Genomic DNA, 25,721 nt, shown 5'->3' with positions numbered 1-25,721 from the left:
CACACACACACCTTGACCCAGATTTGCTCCGAAGTGACCGGGCAGAGCAATGAGTCGGAAAAGAGTCTACGGCAAGTTAGTAGCAGGGCAGCCAATCAGCGTCTGTCTCTCATAGCTCAGATAGGGCACGCTCAGTCAGCTCCTGATTTTGCTTTCTTCATAAAGGCGCCTTAATAAATTCACTCATGTCCTGATATGTAACCTCTAGATCGATAATATGTTTTTAAATATTGTAATACAATGTGTTTTGTAACTTGCAGGATGTGTCATTTACTACTGTACAGAGGAAATATTTTAATGAAACGAAGGGCCTGGAATACATTGAGCAGTTATGCGCCCCAGAATTCAGTACGGTGCTAATGGAAGTTAAGTCTAAGTATGTATAATTAGGTTCCTGTGAAATGAACCATTCTCTATGATTAGTGTAGACCTATAGTACATAGCAGAAGAATCCTAACATAACCCTTATATGTCATAGCCTGTTGGTGTCACTATTTCCCCGGCTTTCTTTATAGAAGTCTGTCCATCCGCCAGCTGCTTTCTATGAATACTGAGATTATGCCGGTTTATTCTAGTGGATGCATTGCAGATTCATACATTTGTTATTTATTCAGATATAATGCTCCAGTGGCATGAGTTTATGTAAAATGTCCTAGAGCCGAGGTTCCCAAACTCGGTCCTCAGAGCACCTTAAAGCTGGGTACACACTGGACTATGGGCCTGATTCAGACCCGCTCACTATCTGCGTACGCTCGCTGGATGCGTATGCACATTTTTCAAAGTGACGCCACGGGAAGCGAACGCTCACCAAGGCATAAGCACACCCACCATGTCTTAGCATGCGGCCACTTTGTGTATGCGTACGCCCAATCGCACAGGCAGAGCAGCCCACCAGCAACACGTCATCTCCAGGAAGTGTATTAAAACATTGGTACATCGAGCACCATCGGATGTGAACGCAGCGCTTGCGGTTGCTTTACCCTACCGCAAGCATTGCGAGGAAATCAGTGTAAAAAAAAATGCAAGTGACGTGCTATGACGCTGCCTGTTAATTATGCACGCCTCTAAAACGGCGTTAGAACACTCAGACACGCCTGCATCTCCAACCAGTTAGTGTCCTGCCCCTGTTACCACCGACAAACGGCCTCTCCTGTCACTCATTACCCTGGGCTGCCTTTGCTGGGCGAACGAGTGGGATGCGATCGCAGTGTGTAGTTCGCGCATGCACAGAATGAAGCGTACGCAGAACATCGGGCCGCTTGCGAATGCACAGCACGAGCGAGCGGCTCTGAATCAGGCCCAATATATTAGACAATTTGTCGTTTTGGCAAATTGTCCACATCATCCAGTGTGTACGCACTATTGTGTTTTTGTGCGTCGTTCATCACATCTGCAGTGCAAGAGGATCTGAAGATCCGGCGGCGGAACGATATATCGGGCAGTCGTACACCAGATCGTGCAGTGTGTATGGATCACCTGATATATCGCACTGTCGCATCTGCCATCGCTGGCTACACACATGGGAGCTCATTCAGAGCCTCTCTATAGATGCGATCGCTCGCATCCAAAAAAGGGGCCGGGCATGCAAAAGCCACGATCGCAAGGCATGGCTAAAGGACGCCCTTTATGTGTTAGTGAGCGGCGCCTATGCGTTCGCAAGCTCGTGTAATACCGCCCCCTCTACTCTCGCAGCACACGTCATGTCCAGGAAGTGAATAAGACCATCGGTAACATCGAGAGCCATCGGAAGCACTTGTACTGCTTGGGGTAGGCTTTGGCTCCCGCAAGTACTGCGAGTGCTTCAGTCAAAAAAAGATGCCAGGTGACGTGTACAATGACGCAGCTTTGAAGTTTAGCACACCCATAAAACGCCATTATGACGGCCAGACACGCCTGTGTTCGCATTACCACTCCCCCGTTCACAAGCACCTTCCCCTGTTACCACCCACAAACGGCGCTATCTGTCACTCAAAGGAGCGATCTGCCTTTCTGCTACGAGCGCTCTTTTCCTGATCGCAGTGAGTGGTTTACGCACGCGCACTGTGACTAATATGCATGCGCAGTTTGCAACAATCGGCGGCCTGCGAGCGATCGCCCCTTAGCGATCGGGTCTGAATCAGGTCCATGGTCTAGTGTGTACCTGACATAAGAGTCCAGGTTTTAAGAATATATTAATGCTTGGGCACAGGTGATTTAATTAATATCTCAGTTACTTTATTTAATTAACTGTGCTCAATCATAGATATCCTTAAAACCTGGGACCTGATTCAGACCCGGTCGCTAAGGTGCGCTCGCTCGCTGTGAGTGATTTTCGCCCGTCTGCGCATGCGTATAATTTGCAATGCGCATGCGCAAGCCAGTCTTTGCGATTGGATTTTGTTTGCTCGTAAGCCACTATCAGGTCGCTACTTTGAGCGACGGATAGCGCCGTTTGTGGGTAGTTACAGGGGAAGGTGCTTGTAAACGGGGGAGTGGTGTTGCGGACATAGGCGTGTCAGGCCACCAAAACGCAGTTTAAATGGAGTGCATAATTAGCAAAGTAGCATCATTGTACACGTCACCTACATGTATTTCAGCCCGCACTGATCATTGTGCTTGCGGCGGGGAAAGGCAACCTCAAGGACTGCGAGCAGCTCCGATGGCTCTCGATGTTACCGATTAATCCTACAGTTCCCGGAGATGGCGTGTGTTGCGAGTGCCAAGGGGGCGTCTTTATACACATGCGAGCGCTCTTTGCCGTAGCTCGCTAAGACATAGAGGGCGTCCTTACACGACGCAGTGCGAGCGCTTCATTTAAATATCCGGCCTCTTTTTGCTAGCGAGCGGCTGCATCTTACAGTCAGGTCTGAATGAGCTCCCTGGACTTAGGGTGCATTGAGGACCGAGTTTGAGAACCACTGTCCTATAGATGAAATCCTTTATTGCTAAGTGATTTTATATGGAAAGTACCCCCTACTGTGAAAATACAACGGGATATAAAAAGTTACTTTAAAGTCCTGTGTAAAAACAATTGGTCAACAACCTTGTTCTTCTATATGTCCTCTGTGATTCCTATTATTTAAGTTACACTTTGCTTTGATTATACAGACCTGTCAGTGATACTATTAGTGATAAAGAGGAGCAAAGTCAAAAAAGAAACGGCTTTATTTTTACCGTTGCCATGAATGAAGACCGTGAGAGTGAAGTTGGTCCCTTTATGTGCGATATATGTGTATTATAATATTAGCTGTAATCTGTAGGTACTACTGCCTGGCTGCATTGGCTGCACTGCTGAAATATGTTGAATTTATTCAGAATTCAGTTTATGCTCCAAAATCTCTCAAGATCCGTTTTCACGGCAGTGAACAGACCGCAATGATCGACTCTGCTTCTGCGCAGAACCTAGAACTGCTGGTGAATAACAGGGACTCCAGGTGAGAGCATGGGATTGTACAAGCAGGCTCTGAGGATTAGTAGCTGATATGTAGGATGTTTCCCATGGGGATCCAGTAACGTGGTTTTCTTCTAATCGTACACGCACACTGCAATCACGTGCCACATACTCTAAAAAACAATCGCCATGTCCGTGGCCTGCCCCACCTTAATTTATATGTATCTGTCAGTGTAATACAACGCCACATATAGGCCTATTCGTGTTTTTCAATTAAATAGACTGATCAGAGCACAACATATACAATTACTGCCGTACGAATTTATTATCATGACCCTCACAGACCCTATCATGTCGCTCACAGACCCTATCATGTCGCTCACAGACCCTATAATGTAACTCACAGACCCTATCATGTCACTCACAGACCCTGTCATGTCACTCACAGACCCTATCATGTCACTCACAGACCCTATCATGTCGCTCACAGACCCTATCATTCGCTCACAGACCCCATCATGTCACTCACAGACCCTATAATGTAACTCACAGACCCCATCATGTCTCTCACAGACCCTATCATGTCATTCACAGACCCTGTCATGTCACTCACAGACCCCATCATGTCACTCACAGACCCTATCATGTCGCTCACAGACCCTATCATGTCGCTCACAGACCCTATAATGTCACTCACAGACCCAATCATGTCACTCACAGACCCTGTCATGTCACTCACAGACCCTGTCACTCACAGACCCTATCATGTCGCTCACTGACCCTATAATGTAACTCACAGACCCTATCATGTCACTCACAGACCCTATCATGTCGCTCACAGACCCTATAATGTAACTCACAGACCCTATCATGTCACTCACAGACCCTGTCATGTCACTCACAGACCCTATAATGTAACTCACAGACCCTATCATGTCACTCACAGACCCTGTCATGTCACTCACAGACCCTGTCATGTCACTCACAGACCCTGTCATGTCACTCACAGACCTTATCATGTCACTCACAGACCCTATCATGTCGCTCACAGACCTTATCATGTCGCTCACAGACCCCGTCATGTCACTCACAGACCCTATCATGTCACTCACAGACCCTATCATGTCACTCACAGACCCTATCATGTCGCTCACAGACCCTATCATGTCGCTCACAGACCCTATCATGTCACTCACAGACCCTATAATGTAACTCACAGACCCTGTCATGTCACTCACAGACCCTGTCATGTCACTCACAGACCCTGTCATGTCGCTCACAGACCCTATCATGTCGCTCACAGACCCTATCATGTCGCTCACAGACCCCCTTAATGTAACTCACAGACCCCATCATGTCTCTCACAGACCCTATCATGTCATTCACAGACCCTGTCACTCACAGACCCTATAATGTCACTCACAGACCCTATCATGTCACTCACAGACCCCATCATGTCGCTCACAGACCCCATCATGTCACTCACAGACCCTATCATGTCACTCACAGACCCTGTCACTCACAGATCCTATCATGTCGCTCACAGACCCTATCATGTCGCTCACAAACCCAGTCATGTCACTCACAGACCCTGTCATGTCACTCACAGACCCTGTCATGTCACTCACAGACCCTATCATGTCGCTCACAGACCCTATCATGTCTCTCACAGACCCCGTCGTGTCGCTCACAGACCCCGTCGTGTCGCTCACAGACCCCATCATGTCACTCACAGACCCCGTCATGTCACTCACAGACCCCGTCATGTCACTCACAGACCCTGTCATGTCGCTCACAGACCCTCATGTCGCTCACGGGCCCTATCATGTCACTCACAGACCCTATCATTTCACTCACAGACCCTTTCATGTCGCTCACAGACCCTATCATGTCGCTCACAGACCCTATCATGTCGCTCACAGACCCTATCATGTCGCTCACAGACCCTATCATGTCACTCACAGACCCTATCATGTCACTCACAGACTGTATCATGTCACTCACAGACCCTATCATGTCACTCACAGACCCTATCATGTCACTGACAGACCCTATCATGTCACTCACAGACCCTGTCACTCACAGACCCTATCATGTCTCTCACAGACCCTGTCATGTCGCTCACAGACCCTATCATGTCACTCACAGACCCTGTCATGTCGCTCACAGACCCTGCCATGTCACTTACTGACCCTGCCATGTCACTTACTGACCCTGTCATGTCGCTCACAGACCCTATCATGTCGCTCACAGACCCTATCATGTCATTCACAGACCCTGTCACTCACAGACCCTATCATGTCGCTCACAGACCCTATCATTTCACTCACAGACCCTATCATGTCATTCACAGACCCTGTCACTGACAGACCCTATCATGTCGCTCACAGACCCTATCATGTCACTTACAGACCCTATCATGTCGCCCCTATCATGTCGCTCACAGACCCTATCATGTCATTCACAGACCCTGTCACTGACAGACCCTATCATGTCACTCACAGACCCTGTCATGTCACTCACAGACCCTATTATGTCGCTCACAGACCCTGTCATATCACTCACTGACCCTGTCACTCACAGACCCTATCATGTCGCTCACTGACCCTGTCATGTCACTCACACACCCTGTCATGTCGCTCACAGACCCTGTTATGTCACTCACTGACCCTATCATGTCGCTCACTGACCCTATCATGTCGCTCACTGACCCTATCATGTCGCTCACAGACCCTGTCATGTCGCTTACAGACCCTGTCATGTCGCTCACTGACCCTGTCATGTCACTCACACACCCTGTCATGTCACTCACAGACCCTGTCATGTCACTCACAGACCCTATTATGTTGCCCTTATCATGTCGCTCACAGACCCTGTCATATCACTCACTGACCCTGTCATGTCACTCACAGACCCTGTCACTCACAGACCCTGTCTTGTTGCTCACAGACCCTGTCATGTCGCTCACTGACCCTGTCGCTCACAGACCCTATCACGTCGCTCACAGACCCTATCACGTCGCTCACAGACCCTATCATGTCGCTCACAGACCCTATCATGTCGCTCACAGACCCTATCATGTCACTCACAGACCCTATCATGTCACTCACAGACCCTGTCATGTCACTCACAGACCCTATCATGTCGCTCACAGACCCTATCATGTCGCTCACAGACCCTATCATGTCGCTCACAGACCCCATCATGTCACTCACAGACCCTATAATGTAACTCACAGACCACATCATGTCTCTCACAGACCCTATCATGTCATTCACAGACCCTGTCACTCACAGACCCTATAATGTCACTCACAGACCCTATCATGTCACTCACAGACCCCATCATGTCACTCACAGACCCTATCATGTCGCTCACAGACCCTATCATGTCGCTCACAGACCCTATCATGTCGCTCACAGACCCAATCATGTCACTCACAGACCCTGTCACTCACAGATCCTATCATGTCGCTCACAGACCCTATCATGTCGCTCACAAACCCAGTCATGTCACTCACAGACCCTGTCATGTCGCTCACAGACCCTATCATGTCACTCACAGACCCCATCATGTCACTCACAGACCCTATCATGTCACTCACAGACCCTGTCACTCACAGATCCTATCATGTCGCTCACAGACCCTATCATGTCGCTCACAAACCCAGTCATTTCACTCACAGACCCTTTCATGTCGCTCACAGACCCTATCATGTCACTCACAGACCATATCATGTCACTCACAGACCCTATCATGTCGCTCACAGACCCTATCATGTCACTCACAGACTGTATCATGTCACTCACAGACCCTATCATGTCACTCACAGACCCTATCATGTCACTCACAGACCCTATCATGTCACTGACAGACCCTATCATGTCACTCACAGACCCTGTCACTTACAGACCCTATCATGTCTCTCACAGACCCTGTCATGTCGCTCACAGACCCTATCATGTCACTCACAGACCCTATCATGTCGCTCACAGACCCTGTCATGTCACTTACTGACCCTGTCATGTCGCTCACAGACCCTATCATGTCGCTCACAGACCCTATCATGTCATTCACAGACCCTGTCACTCACAGACCCTGTCATGTCACTCACAGACCCTATCATGTCGCTCACAGACCCTCATGTCGCTCACGGGCCCTATCATGTCACTCACAGACCCTATCATTTTACTCACAGACCCTTTCATGTCGCTCACAGACCCTATCATGTCACTCACAGACCCTATCATGTCGCTCACAGACCCTATCATGTCGCTCACAGACCCTATCATGTCGCTCACAGACCCTATCATGTCACTCACAGACCGTATCATGTCACTCACAGACCCTATCATGTCACTCACAGACCCTATCATGTCACTGACAGACCCTATATGGTCACTCACAGACCCTGTCACTCACAGACCCTATCATGTCTCTCACAGACCCTGTCATGTCGCTCACAGACCCTATCATGTCACTCACAGACCCTGTCATGTCGCTCACAGACCCTGTCATGTCACTTACTGACCCTGTCATGTCGCTCACAGACCCTATCATGTCGCTCACAGACCCTATCATGTCATTCACAGACCCTGTCACTCACAGACCCTATCATGTCGCTCACAGACGCTATCATTTCACTCACAGACCCTATCATGTCATTCACAGACCCTGTCACTGACAGACCCTATCATGTCACTTACAGACCCTGTCATGTCACTCACACACCCTGTCATGTCAATCACAGACACTGTCATGTCACTCACAGACCCTATTATGTTGCCCTTATGTCGCTCACAGACCCTGTCATATCACTCACTGACCCTGTCATGTCACTCACAGACCCTGTCACTCACAGACCCTATCATGTTGCTCACAGACCCTGTCATGTCGCTCACTGACCCTGTCGCTCACAGATCCTATCACGTCGCTCACAGACCCTATCACGTCGCTCACAGACCCTATCACGTCGCTCACAGACCCTATCATGTCGCTCACAGACCCTATCATGTCGCTCACAGACCCTATCATGTCGCTCACAGACCCTGTCATGTCACTCACAGACCCTGTCATGTCACTCACAGACCCTATCATGTCGCTCACAGACCCTATCATGTCGCTCACAGACCCTATCATGTCGCTCACAGACCCCATCATGTCACTCACAGACCCTATAATGTAACTCAGAGACCCCATCATGTCTCTCACAGACCCTATCATGTCATTCACAGACCCTGTCACTCACAGACCCTATAATGTCACTCACAGACCCTATCATGTCACTCACAGACCCCATCATGTCACTCACAGACCCTATCATGTCGCTCACAGACCCTATCATGTCGCTCACAGACCCTATCATGTCACTCACAGACCCTATCATGTCGCTCACAGACCCTGTCACTCACAGATCCTATCATGTCGCTCACAGACCCTATCATGTCGCTCACAAACCCAGTCATGTCACTCACAGACCCTGTCATGTCACTCACAGACCCTGTCATGTCACTCACAGACCCTGTCATGTCACTCACAGACCCTATCATGTCGCTCACAGACCCTATCATGTCTCTCACAGACCCCGTCGTGTCGCTCACAGACCCCGTCGTGTCGCTCACAGACCCCGTCATGTCACTCACAGACCCCGTCATGTCACTCACAGACCCTATCATGTCAGTCACAGACCCTATCATGTCAGTCACAGACCCTCATGTCGCTCACGGGCCCTATCATTTCACTCACAGACCCTTTCATGTCGCTCACAGACCCTATCATGTCACTCACAGACCCTATCATGTCACTCACAGACCCTATCATGTCGCTCACAGACCCTATCATGTTGCTCACAGACCCTATCATGTCACTCACAGACTGTATCATGTCACTCACAGACCCTATCATGTCACTCACAGACCCTATCATGTCACTCACAGACCCTGTCACTCATAGACCCTATCATGTCTCTCACAGACCCTGTCATGTTGCTCACAGACCCTATCATGTCACTCACAGACCCTATCATGTCGCTCACAGACCCTGTCATGTCACTTACTGACCCTGTCATGTCGCTCACAGACCCTATCATGTCGCTCACAGACCCTATCATGTCATTCACAGACCCTGTCACTCACAGACCCTATCATGTCGCTCACAGACCCTATCATGTCACTCACAGACCCTATCATGTCATTCATAGACCCTGTCACTGACAGACCCTATCATGTCGCTCACAGACCCTATCATGTCACTTACAGACCCTATCATGTCGCCCCTATCATGTCGCTCACAGACCCTATCATGTCATTCACAGACCCTGTCACTCACAGACCCTATAATGTCACTCACAGACCCTATCATGTCACTCACAGACCCCATCATGTCACTCACAGACCCTATCATGTCGCTCACAGACCCTATCATGTCGCTCACAGACCCTATCATGTCACTCACAGACCCTATCATGTCGCTCACAGACCCTGTCACTCACAGATCCTATCATGTCGCTCACAGACCCTATCATGTCGCTCACAAACCCAGTCATGTCACTCACAGACCCTGTCATGTCACTCACAGACCCTGTCATGTCACTCACAGACCCTGTCATGTCACTCACAGACCCTATCATGTCGCTCACAGACCCTATCATGTCTCTCACAGACCCCGTCGTGTCGCTCACAGACCCCGTCGTGTCGCTCACAGACCCCGTCATGTCACTCACAGACCCCGTCATGTCACTCACAGACCCTATCATGTCAGTCACAGACCCTATCATGTCAGTCACAGACCCTCATGTCGCTCACGGGCCCTATCATTTCACTCACAGACCCTTTCATGTCGCTCACAGACCCTATCATGTCACTCACAGACCCTATCATGTCACTCACAGACCCTATCATGTCGCTCACAGACCCTATCATGTTGCTCACAGACCCTATCATGTCACTCACAGACTGTATCATGTCACTCACAGACCCTATCATGTCACTCACAGACCCTATCATGTCACTCACAGACCCTGTCACTCACAGACCCTATCATGTCTCTCACAGACCCTGTCATGTTGCTCACAGACCCTATCATGTCACTCACAGACCCTATCATGTCGCTCACAGACCCTGTCATGTCACTTACTGACCCTGTCATGTCGCTCACAGACCCTATCATGTCGCTCACAGACCCTATCATGTCATTCACAGACCCTGTCACTCACAGACCCTATCATGTCGCTCACAGACCCTATCATGTCACTCACAGACCCTATCATGTCATTCATAGACCCTGTCACTGACAGACCCTATCATGTCGCTCACAGACCCTATCATGTCACTTACAGACCCTATCATGTCGCCCCTATCATGTCGCTCACAGACCCTATCATGTCATTCACAGACCCTGTCATTGACAGACCCTATCATGTCGCTCACAGACCCTGTCATATCACTCACTGACCCTGTCATGTCACTTACTGACCCTGTCATGTCGCTCACAGACCCTGTCACTCACAGACCCTATCGTGTTGCTCACAGACCCTGTCATGTCGCTCACTGACCCTGTCATGTCACTCACAGACCCTATCATGTCGCTCACAGACCCATAATGTCGCTCACAGACCCCATCATGTCACTCACAGACCCTATAATGTAACTCACAGACCCCATCATGTCTCTCACAGACCCTATCATGTCATTCACAGACCCTGTCACTCACAGACCCTGTCACTCACAGACCCTATCATGTCACTCACAGACCCCATCATGTCACTCACAGACCCTATCATGTCGCTCACAGACCCTATCATGTCGCTCACAGACCCTATCATGTCACTCACAGACCCTATCATGTCGCTCACAGACCCTGTCACTCACAGATCCTATCATGTCGCTCACAGACCCTATCATGTCGCTCACAAACCCAGTCATGTCACTCACAGACCCTGTCATGTCACTCACAGACCCTATCATGTCTCTCACAGACCCCGTCGTGTCGCTCACAGACCCCGTCGTGTCGCTCACAGACCCCGTCATGTCACTCACAGACCCCATCATGTCACTCACAGACCCTATCATGTCAGTCACAGACCCTATCATGTCAGTCACAGACCCTATCATGTCAGTCACAGACCCTCATGTCGCTCACGGGCCCTATCATTTCACTCACAGACCCTTTCATGTCGCTCACAGACCCTATCATGTCACTCACAGACCCTATCATGTCACTCACAGACCCTATCATGTCGCTCACAGACCCTATCATGTCACTCACAGACCGTATCATGTCACTCACAGACCCTATCATGTCACTCACAGACCCTATCATGTCACTCACAGACCCTGTCACTCACAGACCCTATCATGTCTCTCACAGACCCTGTCATGTCGCTCACAGACCCTATCATGTCACTCACAGACCCTATCATGTCGCTCACAGACCCTGTCATGTCACTTACTGACCCTGTCATGTCGCTCACAGACCCTATCATGTCGCTCACAGACCCTATCATGTCATTCACAGACCCTGTCACTCACAGACCCTATCATGTCGCTCACAGACCCTATCATGTCACTCACAGACCCTATCATGTCATTCATAGACCCTGTCACTGACAGACCCTATCATGTCGCTCACAGACCCTATCATGTCACTTACAGACCCTATCATGTCGCCCCTATCATGTCGCTCACAGACCCTATCATGTCATTCACAGACCCTGTCATTGACAGACCCTATCATGTCGCTCACAGACCCTGTCATATCACTCACTGACCCTGTCATGTCACTTACTGACCCTGTCATGTCGCTCACAGACCCTATCATGTCGCTCACAGACCCTATCATATCACTCACTGACCCTGTCATGTCACTTACTGACCCTGTCATGTCGCTCACAGACCCTATTATGTCGCTCACAGACCCTGTCATATCACTCACTGACCCTGTCACTCACAGACCCTATCATGTCGCTCACTGACCCTGTCATGTCACTCACACACCCTGTCATGTCGCTCACAGACCCTGTTATGTCACTCACAGACCCTTTCATGTCACTCACTGACCCTATCATGTCGCTCACTGACCCTATCATGTCGCTCACAGACCCTGTCATGTCGCTCACAGACCCTGTCATGTCACTCACTGACCCTGTCATGTCACTTACACACCCTGTCATGTCACTCACAGACCCTGTCATGTCACTCACAGACCCTATTATGTTGCCCTTATCATGTCGCTCACAGACCCTGTCATATCACTCACTGACCCTGTCATGTCACTTACTGACCCTGTCATGTCACTCACAGACCCTATCATGTCATTCATAGACCCTGTCACTGACAGACCCTATCATGTCGCTCACAGACCCTATCATGTCACTTACAGACCCTATCATGTCGCCCCTATCATGTCGCTCACAGACCCTATCATGTCATTCACAGACCCTGTCATTGACAGACCCTATCATGTCGCTCACAGACCCTGTCATATCACTCACTGACCCTGTCATGTCACTTACTGACCCTGTCATGTCGCTCACAGACCCTATCATGTCACTCACAGACCCTATCATGTCGCTCACAGACCCTATCATATCACTCACTGACCCTGTCATGTCACTTACTGACCCTGTCATGTCGCTCACAGACCCTATTATGTCGCTCACAGACCCTGTCATATCACTCACTGACCCTGTCACTCACAGACCCTATCATGTCGCTCACTGACCCTGTCATGTCACTCACACACCCTGTCATGTCGCTCACAGACCCTGTTATGTCACTCACAGACCCTTTCATGTCACTCACTGACCCTATCATGTCGCTCACTGACCCTATCATGTCGCTCACAGACCCTGTCATGTCGCTCACAGACCCTGTCATGTCACTCACTGACCCTGTCATGTCACTTACACACCTTGTCATGTCACTCACAGACCCTGTCATGTCACTCACAGACCCTATTATGTTGCCCTTATCATGTCGCTCACAGACCCTGTCATATCACTCACTGACCCTGTCATGTCACTTACTGACCCTGTCATGTCACTCACAGACCCTGTCACTCACAGACCCTATCATGTTGCTCACAGACCCTGTCATGTCGCTCACTGACCCTGTCGCTCACAGACCCTATCACGTCGCTCACAGACCCTATCACGTCACTCACAGACCCTATCACTTCACTCACAGACCCTATCACGTCACTCAGAGACCCTATCATATCGCTTACACACATTGTCATGTCGCTCACAGACCCTATCATGTCACTCACAGACCCTATCATGTCGCTCACAGACCCTATCATGTCGCTCACAGACCCTATCACGTCACTCAGAGACCCATTTCACGTCACTCACAGACCCTATCATGTCGCTTACACACATTGTCATGTAGCTCACAGACCCTATCATGTCACTCACAGACCCTTTCATGTCACTCACAGACCCTATCATGTCCCTATCATTTTGCTCGCAGACCCTGTCATGTCACTCACAGACCCTATCATGTCCCTATCATTTTGCTCGCAGACCCTGTCATGTTGCTCACAGACCCTATCATGTAGCTCACAGACCCTATCATGTCGCTCACAGACCCTGTCATGTCACTCACAGACCCTGTCATGTCACTCACAGACCCTATCATGTCGCTCACAGACCCTATCATGTCGCTCACAGACCCTATCATGTCGCTCACAGACCCCATCATGTCACTCACAGACCCTATAATGTAACTCAGAGACCCCATCATGTCTCTCACAGACCCTATCATGTCATTCACAGACCCTGTCACTCACAGACCCTATAATGTCACTCACAGACCCTATCATGTCACTCACAGACCCCATCATGTCACTCACAGACCCTATCATGTCGCTCACAGACCCTATCATGTCGCTCACAGACCCTATCATGTCACTCACAGACCCTATCATGTCGCTCACAGACCCTGTCACTCACAGATCCTATCATGTCGCTCACAGACCCTATCATGTCGCTCACAAACCCAGTCATGTCACTCACAGACCCTGTCATGTCACTCACAGACCCTGTCATGTCACTCACAGACCCTGTCATGTCACTCACAGACCCTATCATGTCGCTCACAGACCCTATCATGTCTCTCACAGACCCCGTCGTGTCGCTCACAGACCCCGTCGTGTCGCTCACAGACCCCGTCATGTCACTCACAGACCCCGTCATGTCACTCACAGACCCTATCATGTCAGTCACAGACCCTATCATGTCAGTCACAGACCCTCATGTCGCTCACGGGCCCTATCATTTCACTCACAGACCCTTTCATGTCGCTCACAGACCCTATCATGTCACTCACAGACCCTATCATGTCACTCACAGACCCTATCATGTCGCTCACAGACCCTATCATGTTGCTCACAGACCCTATCATGTCACTCACAGACTGTATCATGTCACTCACAGACCCTATCATGTCACTCACAGACCCTATCATGTCACTCACAGACCCTGTCACTCACAGACCCTATCATGTCTCTCACAGACCCTGTCATGTTGCTCACAGACCCTATCATGTCACTCACAGACCCTATCATGTCGCTCACAGACCCTGTCATGTCACTTACTGACCCTGTCATGTCGCTCACAGACCCTATCATGTCGCTCACAGACCCTATCATGTCATTCACAGACCCTGTCACTCACAGACCCTATCATGTCGCTCACAGACCCTATCATGTCACTCACAGACCCTATCATGTCATTCATAGACCCTGTCACTGACAGACCCTATCATGTCGCTCACAGACCCTATCATGTCACTTACAGACCCTATCATGTCGCCCCTATCATGTCGCTCACAGACCCTATCATGTCATTCACAGACCCTGTCACTCACAGACCCTATCATGTCACTCACAGACCCTATCATGTCACTCACAGACCCCATCATGTCACTCACAGACCCTATCATGTCGCTCACAGACCCTATCATGTCGCTCACAGACCCTATCATGTCACTCACAGACCCTATCATGTCGCTCACAGACCCTGTCACTCACAGATCCTATCATGTCGCTCACAGACCCTATCATGTCGCTCACAAACCCAGTCATGTCACTCACAGACCCTGTCATGTCACTCACAGACCCTGTCATGTCACTCACAGACCCTGTCATGTCACTCACAGACCCTATCATGTCGCTCACAGACCCTATCATGTCTCTCACAGACCCCGTCGTGTCGCTCACAGACCCCGTCGTGTCGCTCACAGACCCCGTCATGTCACTCACAGACCCCGTCATGTCACTCACAGACCCTATCATGTCAGTCACAGACCCTATCATGTCAGTCACAGACCCTCATGTCGCTCACGGGCCCTATCATTTCACTCACAGACCCTTTCATGTCGCTCACAGACCCTATCATGTCACTCACAGACCCTATCATGTCACTCACAGACCCTATCATGTCGCTCACAGACCCTATCATGTTGCTCACAGACCCTATCATGTCACTCACAGACTGTATCATGTCACTCACAGACCCTATCATGTCACTCACAGACCCTATCATGTCACTCACAGACCCTGTCACTCACAGACCCTATCATGTCTCTCACAGACCCTGTCATGTTGCTCACAGACCCTATCATGTCACTCACAGACCCTATCATGTCGCTCACAGACCCTGTCATGTCACTTACTGACCCTGTCATGTCGCTCACAGACCCTATCATGTCGCTCACAGACCCTATCATGTCATTCACAGACCCTGTCACTCACAGACCCTATCATGTCGCTCACAGACCCTATCATGTCACTCACAGACCCTATCATGTCATTCATAGACCCTGTCACTGACAGACCCTATCATGTCGCTCACAGACCCTATCATGTCACTTACAGACCCTATCATGTCGCCCCTATCATGTCGCTCACAGACCCTATCATGTCATTCACAGACCCTGTCATTGACAGACCCTATCATGTCGCTCACAGACCCTGTCATATCACTCACTGACCCTGTCATGTCACTTACTGACCCTGTCATGTCGCTCACAGACCCTGTCACTCACAGACCCTATCGTGTTGCTCACAGACCCTGTCATGTCGCTCACTGACCCTGTCATGTCACTCACAGACCCTATCATGTCGCTCACAGACCCATAATGTCGCTCACAGACCCCATCATGTCACTCACAGACCCTATAATGTAACTCACAGACCCCATCATGTCTCTCACAGACCCTATCATGTCATTCACAGACCCTGTCACTCACAGACCCTATAATGTCACTCACAGACCCTATCATGTCACTCACAGACCCCATCATGTCACTCACAGACCCTATCATGTCGCTCACAGACCCTATCATGTCGCTCACAGACCCTATCATGTCACTCACAGACCCTATCATGTCGCTCACAGACCCTGTCACTCACAGATCCTATCATGTCGCTCACAGACCCTATCATGTCGCTCACAAACCCAGTCATGTCACTCACAGACCCTGTCATGTCACTCACAGACCCTATCATGTCTCTCACAGACCCCGTCGTGTCGCTCACAGACCCCGTCGTGTCGCTCACAGACCCCGTCATGTCACTCACAGACCCCATCATGTCACTCACAGACCCTATCATGTCAGTCACAGACCCTATCATGTCAGTCACAGACCCTATCATGTCAGTCACAGACCCTCATGTCGCTCACGGGCCCTATCATTTCACTCACAGACCCTTTCATGTCGCTCACAGACCCTATCATGTCACTCACAGACCCTATCATGTCACTCACAGACCCTATCATGTCGCTCACAGACCCTATCATGTCACTCACAGACCGTATCATGTCACTCACAGACCCTATCATGTCACTCACAGACCCTATCATGTCACTCACAGACCCTGTCACTCACAGACCCTATCATGTCTCTCACAGACCCTGTCATGTCGCTCACAGACCCTATCATGTCACTCACAGACCCTATCATGTCGCTCACAGACCCTGTCATGTCACTTACTGACCCTGTCATGTCGCTCACAGACCCTATCATGTCGCTCACAGACCCTATCATGTCATTCACAGACCCTGTCACTCACAGACCCTATCATGTCGCTCACAGACCCTATCATGTCACTCACAGACCCTATCATGTCATTCATAGACCCTGTCACTGACAGACCCTATCATGTCGCTCACAGACCCTATCATGTCACTTACAGACCCTATCATGTCGCCCCTATCATGTCGCTCACAGACCCTATCATGTCATTCACAGACCCTGTCATTGACAGACCCTATCATGTCGCTCACAGACCCTGTCATATCACTCACTGACCCTGTCATGTCACTTACTGACCCTGTCATGTCGCTCACAGACCCTATCATGTCGCTCACAGACCCTATCATATCACTCACTGACCCTGTCATGTCACTTACTGACCCTGTCATGTCGCTCACAGACCCTATTATGTCGCTCACAGACCCTGTCATATCACTCACTGACCCTGTCACTCACAGACCCTATCATGTCGCTCACTGACCCTGTCATGTCACTCACACACCCTGTCATGTCGCTCACAGACCCTGTTATGTCACTCACAGACCCTTTCATGTCACTCACTGACCCTATCATGTCGCTCACTGACCCTATCATGTCGCTCACAGACCCTGTCATGTCGCTCACAGACCCTGTCATGTCACTCACTGACCCTGTCATGTCACTTACACACCCTGTCATGTCACTCACAGACCCTGTCATGTCACTCACAGACCCTATTATGTTGCCCTTATCATGTCGCTCACAGACCCTGTCATATCACTCACTGACCCTGTCATGTCACTTACTGACCCTGTCATGTCACTCACAGACCCTATCATGTCATTCATAGACCCTGTCACTGACAGACCCTATCATGTCGCTCACAGACCCTATCATGTCACTTACAGACCCTATCATGTCGCCCCTATCATGTCGCTCACAGACCCTATCATGTCATTCACAGACCCTGTCATTGACAGACCCTATCATGTCGCTCACAGACCCTGTCATATCACTCACTGACCCTGTCATGTCACTTACTGACCCTGTCATGTCGCTCACAGACCCTATCATGTCACTCACAGACCCTATCATGTCGCTCACAGACCCTATCATATCACTCACTGACCCTGTCATGTCACTTACTGACCCTGTCATGTCGCTCACAGACCCTATTATGTCGCTCACAGACCCTGTCATATCACTCACTGACCCTGTCACTCACAGACCCTATCATGTCGCTCACTGACCCTGTCATGTCACTCACACACCCTGTCATGTCGCTCACAGACCCTGTTATGTCACTCACAGACCCTTTCATGTCACTCACTGACCCTATCATGTCGCTCACTGACCCTATCATGTCGCTCACAGACCCTGTCATGTCGCTCACAGACCCTGTCATGTCACTCACTGACCCTGTCATGTCACTTACACACCTTGTCATGTCACTCACAGACCCTGTCATGTCACTCACAGACCCTATTATGTTGCCCTTATCATGTCGCTCACAGACCCTGTCATATCACTCACTGACCCTGTCATGTCACTTACTGACCCTGTCATGTCACTCACAGACCCTGTCACTCACAGACCCTATCATGTTGCTCACAGACCCTGTCATGTCGCTCACTGACCCTGTCGCTCACAGACCCTATCACGTCGCTCACAGACCCTATCACGTCACTCACAGACCCTATCACTTCACTCACAGACCCTATCACGTCACTCAGAGACCCTATCATATCGCTTACACACATTGTCATGTCGCTCACAGACCCTATCATGTCACTCACAGACCCTATCATGTCGCTCACAGACCCTATCATGTCGCTCACAGACCCTATCACGTCACTCAGAGACCCTATCACGTCACTCACAGACCCTATCATGTCGCTTACACACATTGTCATGTAGCTCACAGACCCTATCATGTCACTCACAGACCCTTTCATGTCACTCACAGACCCTATCATGTCCCTATCATTTTGCTCGCAGACCCTGTCATGTCACTCACAGACCCTATCATGTCCCTATCATTTTGCTCGCAGACCCTGTCATGTTGCTCACAGACCCTATCATGTCCCTATCATGTTGCTCACAGTCGCTATCATGTTGCTCACAGACACTATCATGTTGCTCACAGACCCTATCATGTTGCTCACAGTCGCTATCATGTTGCTCGCAGACCCTGGGCCTGATTTATCACTGATCGCAACAGCATATGCAGATTAATCGATGATGCGTACTGCGCATGCACCGCAGTGCGCATGCGTGAATAAGCATTGCGAGCTGTGAGCGTTTGGGGGGCGGTGATGGGAGTGGTCGGAGAAACGCAGGCGTGCCTGTCGGTTTGAACGCCGTTACATGGGCGTGCATAAATTAGCCACTGTGATGGCATACGCAGCTCGTGCGCTCGCTACGTTGAACGAGTTTAGCAATTTCTAAGTAAGATTAGGGCTGCTGTAATTCTGCATGAGGTGCTGATGGTACTCTATGTTACCGATGTGTACGTGAGATAGTAGGAGGCAGTGGGCGTCTCTATGCTGGCGGTGCGATGGCGCTGCGATATCATTCATTAGCATATTTGCGCAGCAGACTTGCGTGCGATTACGGAGCTGCAATAGCGTTCCTTAATGAATCCGGCTCCCTATTATGTTGCAAACTAAGGGCCTGATTCAGACCCTCTCACAAGCCGCCGCTCGCTCATTCCTGGCCGATGTTATGCAATTGCGCATCGGGGCGTGCGCGTAGTCTGATCGATCGGGAAGCACTCGCTCGTCCAGCAAAGTCAGCCCAGTGGAATGAGTGACAGGAGAGGCCGTTTGTGGGTGGTAACAGGGGCAAGTCACTGGAAACGGGGGAGTGGAGGTGCGAACACAGGCGTGCCTGAGAATCTTAACGCCGTTTCAGAGGCATGCATAATTAAAAGGCAGCGTCATAGTACACGTCACCTGGTTGTATTTCACACTGAAGTGATCGCAGTGCTTGCGGCCAGGTATAGTCAACCTCAAGCGCTGCGAGCACATCCGATGGTGCTCGATGTACCAATGTTTTCATGCTCTTCCTGGAGATGACGTGCGCAAGTGGGCGTCTTAGGAATGGCTGGTGGGCGTCTGCATACACAAAGTGATTGCTCACCAAGACATAGTGGGCGTGCTAATGCCTTGCCGTGTGATCGCCTGCCTTGCTGGGCGTGCTCTGGATTTGCATACACTGGGAGCGAGCGGCCGTATCTAGTGAGCGGCTCTGAATCAGGGCCTAAGTGTATTGGGGTCGATGCAGAGTAAAACTTATACCTGTTTGCGGAGCGTATAGTGCGTGAACTTTTTACTGTGCATTTTTCGAAAATGGGCGCACGCAAGTACAGGTGATGCAGAGTACTACACACTTTAGATGGCATCTGCACTTGTGACCGAAGAGATGCAACTGGGTTGTAACGTGACCTTATTCACGCAATTGAGCCCTATGCAGACCATATGGAGGCGTATCCTCTGCAACTAGTACGGGTCAGGTACAGGTGACGATGGGTAGCAGCACACCAGGTAAATGCACACGCAGGCGCGGTCGTAGCTCTCTGTGTGTGAAGCTTTTCATATGTGCGAATATATGTGTTTTTGAGTAAATTACGTCTGATTTGCTCCCAGCTCTGCATTAGGCCCATTGTATTTAGGGCCTGATTCAGAGCCGGACGCTATTAGCGCTCGCTCGTTCAGAAAAAGGGGGTGGCTATTCAACTGAACCGTTCGCTCTTTGCGGTCTGTTGACGCCTCTTTGTCTGAACGAGCGAACAAAACACGCGGTCGTTTTTTTTAAATAAACGCCCCCTGGCTGCTCGCATCATACGTCATGTCCGCTATTTATTAGATTAATCGAGTACATCGGCCAGGGTATGAACTGCTCGCTATTCTTGTGGTTGGTTTTTCCTACCGCTATCTTGCGAGCAGTTCTGACTATAAAACAACCAAGTGACGTGGTCAATGACGCTGCTGTATTAATTATGCACACCCCTAAAACGCCCGTTTTGACCTTTAGGCACGCCTGCGTTCTGATCTCCACTCCCCGTTTTCAAGCACCTTCCCCTGTTACCACCCACATACGCCTCCTCCTGTCACTCAAAATAGCAGGCATTCGCTATATAGCGAACAAACGATTTTCGGCCGCACTGACTGGTTCGCGCATGCGTATTACAAACCGTACGCATGCGCAGATGTGCGAACATCGCTTGGAACGAACGTACGGCCGCTTACGAGCGGCTCTGAATGAGGTCCTTAGTTTCTAAAGTAAAGTGTTTAGCTAATATGTTTTATTGCAATGAGAGAATATAGGTCCTGATTCGCTATTCTGGTAATACGCAGGCAACGCAGTTGCTAATATCAGCGGTGATATGCAAATGATTGAATTCGCATTGCGATCGCAGCCTAACATAAGGACACCCACTTCCTCTTACTCACATCAGTATACTTTAGCGACATAGCGAAACAATCGGTAATGTTGAGTAACATCGGACCCATGCGCACACTTGCACAAGCCCAGACCTCAGGAATTGCTAACTTCTACGCACGCTATGCGGCCTCGCACTGCATATGGCATCGCAGTGGCTAATTTATGCACACCCCTGCAACGGCGTGCGAACACACTGACACAACGGCATTTCCCTGACCACCCCCCCCCAAACGGTGCTTCCTGTCAATCTGTCTGCAAAGGGGTCTGCATCGCCTCGGCGATGGCAGTTCCGATCGCAGTAGCTAGTTCGCGCACCGCGATGCATGCGCAGAACGCAACAATCTTCCCATCGCGTGCGTATTAGCATCTGCGATCCTTGCTGGATCAGGCCCATAATGCGGTACGTAGCCATGCACAAGCCCCCTCCCTCCCACCACGGTGGGCTCTCCGCTCGCACATCTCCATTGGCAGCAGCTAAATAGTTACCAGAATATTTTTTGTAATTTTGTTGAAGAAATAATCACACCCTCTTCGGGGTCCTGAATAATACTAAAACCCCCGGTGGCAGCCGCAGACTCAGATCAAACATCCTAGAACCTCTTATTGATCTTGAAACCATCAGCACAAGACTGGATTGTGTCCAAGAATGTCTTGAAGATGAGGAGCTGTTTTTCAGCCTCCGGTCAGGTAAATAATTTCTGTCTGCAAAACATATTCAGTTGTACAAACATCAATAATACTGATAGAACTTCTACTGTATAATAAATAGCGCCGATAGATCGCAGCAGCCACACTAGCAATCGTATCAGTGGGAATGATAACACAATCAGAACCAGCCGCCATTCGCCGACATCTTCAGTGCGGATTTTGCACCAAGCTAGAACCCTGCCGGTACCCGGGCCACTGCCATCACTGCCCCGATCGCAGTGGCCATTTCGCGCACACGCACGATGCATACGCCTACGCAGATTGAAACAGTCGGCTGATTGCGTGCGTAATTGCAGTTGCGATCGATAATGAATCCGGCCCTAAGACTGCATTGGAGCGGCCGGACTGCATGTTCTGTCTGCGTGTGGCCGCAGAAGTACTGTACACTGACGGTTGGTGGCAATGGTCATCCACCAATCCGAGTACAGGAGAGGGCTATGATAACCATCTCCCCGTCACCCCCTCTACGCCTGCCTAGCTATCAGACTTACCACGCCGCTAGGGCAGTAACATCTTCCAGGGGCAATAAATGGTCAGGTTATAATTAGAAATGTGACCGTCTTGTGCAGCTACTGTACTTTAGGTTACGTTACCATTTAAAACTTTACACCTAAGGGCAACTCAACGTTACATTGAACAGCGGCACGATAGCTGATTGAAAAGCCTGACCCTTGTAATCATGTCCTTGGCTATTACTATTGTGCTTGCCTGGATGTGTTTTCAGAATTACATATATTATCTTTAAACAAAGTCCATGTTATGAAAGGGGACAAGTAACCCCTCAGGCTGCCTTTAGCTTCATTCCTAAGTGACTCATCATCCTGTACATTGTAACAAAGTCATTAGTATATATTGTCCACTTGTAGTGTAGGATATTGCAGATACCTTTTAGGCAGCAAGAGTTCCACTCTGTAAGTACAGTGGGCCTGATTCAGAGCCGGACGCTCTGACAGAGCGCTCGCTCTGAATCAGGGCCGGCCCTCTGGTTTTTTACAGCGGCCTCCTGGCCGCTTGCATAGTTGTGGGTGACCACCCACAGCTATAGTGAGCGGCCAGGAATATGGTCGCGATGGTCAAGACTATCGCGACCATCAGGCTTGCGACGAGACCCTTGCGGTAGGGTCTCGTTGCCGCAAGCCCCAGAGTGTTTTCGGCTCTAACAGAGCCGAAAGCACTCCCACTGACATCACTTGTGATGTCAATGGGGCCGCCTCCAGACGGTAGGCGTTCCCATGGCTGCCTCCGTGTGGGCAGCCACGCCCCCGGCCCGCCCACCAAAGGGGGTGTGCTTTCACTCAACATCGACAGCACGCCCCCTTTGGTACAAGACCCGGAGCGACGGTTTGCCCGTCGCTATCCGGGTCTCGTGCATGCGCACGACGGAGCCGCCTCCGTCGTGCGCATGCGCACTGAGCTACCATCGACCCGCTTGCGAGCGCATAGCTCTCGCGATGCGGGTCTGAATCAGGCCCAGTGCCCCCACAGGCCACACGTGGTGCGGGCACCCATTTTCTGGAGTTACAGTTTTACCATCCCTACATGTAGTAGGCACCCCTTTTGTGGGCTAAACCGACAATACTCCGCCAATCGTTTCATTCGGAACTAATGACACTTTGCTGTTCATGCCTCAGGCAGGATATTGGCTGTTTCCCTCACAAAAGAGCTCCCCAATTTTTAAAGGCATGATATAACATTTACTCCTTATTTTAATGTAATTAAAGTAACAGCTAGCGGTGGCAGCTTTGGAATAAGTCTGGGTGATGCCATGATTACTCCATCAACTCGGGGTCAATTCAGAACAGTCTTAACAGAAAATGTTTAACATAATTTATATATGAGAAGACATTGGGGATTGCTGGTTTAATTACACATCTTGCTTTTTTTTTCTAGTTCTCTCAAAGTTTCTGGATACAGAACAGCTTCTACTTAATCTTATCCAGATTCCAAAGCAGGACACAGTATGTACAAGACGTACTCCATCCAAATATCTGGTTGCTGTATCTTAGTTATTTGGCTAGGAGAGGGCTGGAGAAGTCCCCTGTGTGTGTGCGCTCTAATGCTGGGGTCCTGGCATGTGTATCAGTGCATTATCTATAGTCTATTCTGCCCATCAGTGACATTTGAAAAAGAAATTTGCTATGCAGACTAAACCTCCTGTTATAAACAAATCTATTGCGTTGTAGCCTAGAGGGACTCCCTTACCGAGCTCTCAGCTGTATAGCAGATGGGAAGGCAGCATAAAACTAATGAACAAAAAAGGTAAAGTTGTATCATGGAGTGGAAACATTTACATATAGGTGTATATTGACGAAGTGGCAGCTTTTGCACTTTCCACGGGTCTGACCTCAAAATCTAAAATGGCACTAATATTAATTTCAACGTTTACACTTATTATTAGTTTTGCTTTAAATGTTGAGGTCACATCCGCCGCTTAGTAAATATACCCCATAGTCATGCTATTTCATCCTAACTACAGATGTATCCACATACATTTATCCTGCGTGCGCTACAAGTCACATTCTGCATAACACGTGAGCGCCGTGTGACTCGGTAGCGCCGAGCGTCTCTTCTTGCAACTTTTTCCCTTCAAATGTGTATTTTTCACAAAGCGATGCGAATAGGACACACAAGCAGATTATGCTGATTAAAAATTATATGCAGCATGGCTATATTCTGTGTGTGACTGCGGCTGTATCTGCATGCGAAATGCTACGTTACAGCGTCAGCGGCTGTGACACCGTAACGTAGCACATTACAGCCGCAGTCACAGACAGAATACAGGCATGCCGCACGTCACTTTAATCAGCATGAGCTGCATGTGCGTCCATGTCTCATCACTTTGCCAATAAGACGCATTTTATGGGAAAAAATCGCACAAAAAGACGCTCAAAGCTACCGAGTTACACCATGGTATGGCGCAACTAGAAGCGCTGTTCAACGCGGAAGGAGGCTACATGTATGTGGACACATCTGTAAGTTTAGCAGCTGTATAACCTACTGTAGCTGGGGATTTTCCTGGAATATTGTGACAAATCCCATTCGCAGTCGCTCCAATATTGTAGCATATGTATATTTATAAGAAGCTGCCTATGCTTGGGGTCCTATGCTTGGGGTATGTCTTTGTTGCTTATGATTGGCTAATAGATGCAGCCAATCACCAGGCTTTCAAGTCATATTTCTCA

General features: G+C 49.6%; 1 protein-coding gene across 1 annotated transcript in view; it reads left to right on the top strand.

Moving 5' to 3' along the window:
• The window catches only part of MSH4 (mutS homolog 4), a 111,227-nt gene that overhangs the window by 45,986 nt on the left and 39,520 nt on the right, over nt 1–25,721 (top strand). Inside the window, exons 5-7 of the mRNA XM_088470754.1 lie at nt 261–376; nt 22,346–22,518; nt 24,430–24,497. Coding sequence (XP_088326880.1) covers nt 261–376; nt 22,346–22,518; nt 24,430–24,497 — 357 coding nt within the window. The remainder of the gene's footprint in view (nt 1–260; nt 377–22,345; nt 22,519–24,429; nt 24,498–25,721) is intronic.

The sequence above is a fragment of the Taudactylus pleione genome, unplaced genomic scaffold (genome assembly GCF_031769625.1).
Source record: "Taudactylus pleione unplaced genomic scaffold, aTauple2 ptg000103l, whole genome shotgun sequence".
In the NCBI taxonomy this organism is placed as follows: domain Eukaryota; kingdom Metazoa; phylum Chordata; class Amphibia; order Anura; family Myobatrachidae; genus Taudactylus; species Taudactylus pleione.
The sequence above is the reverse complement of the archived record's forward strand: the minus strand, read 5'-3'. Positions and strand labels throughout refer to the sequence as shown.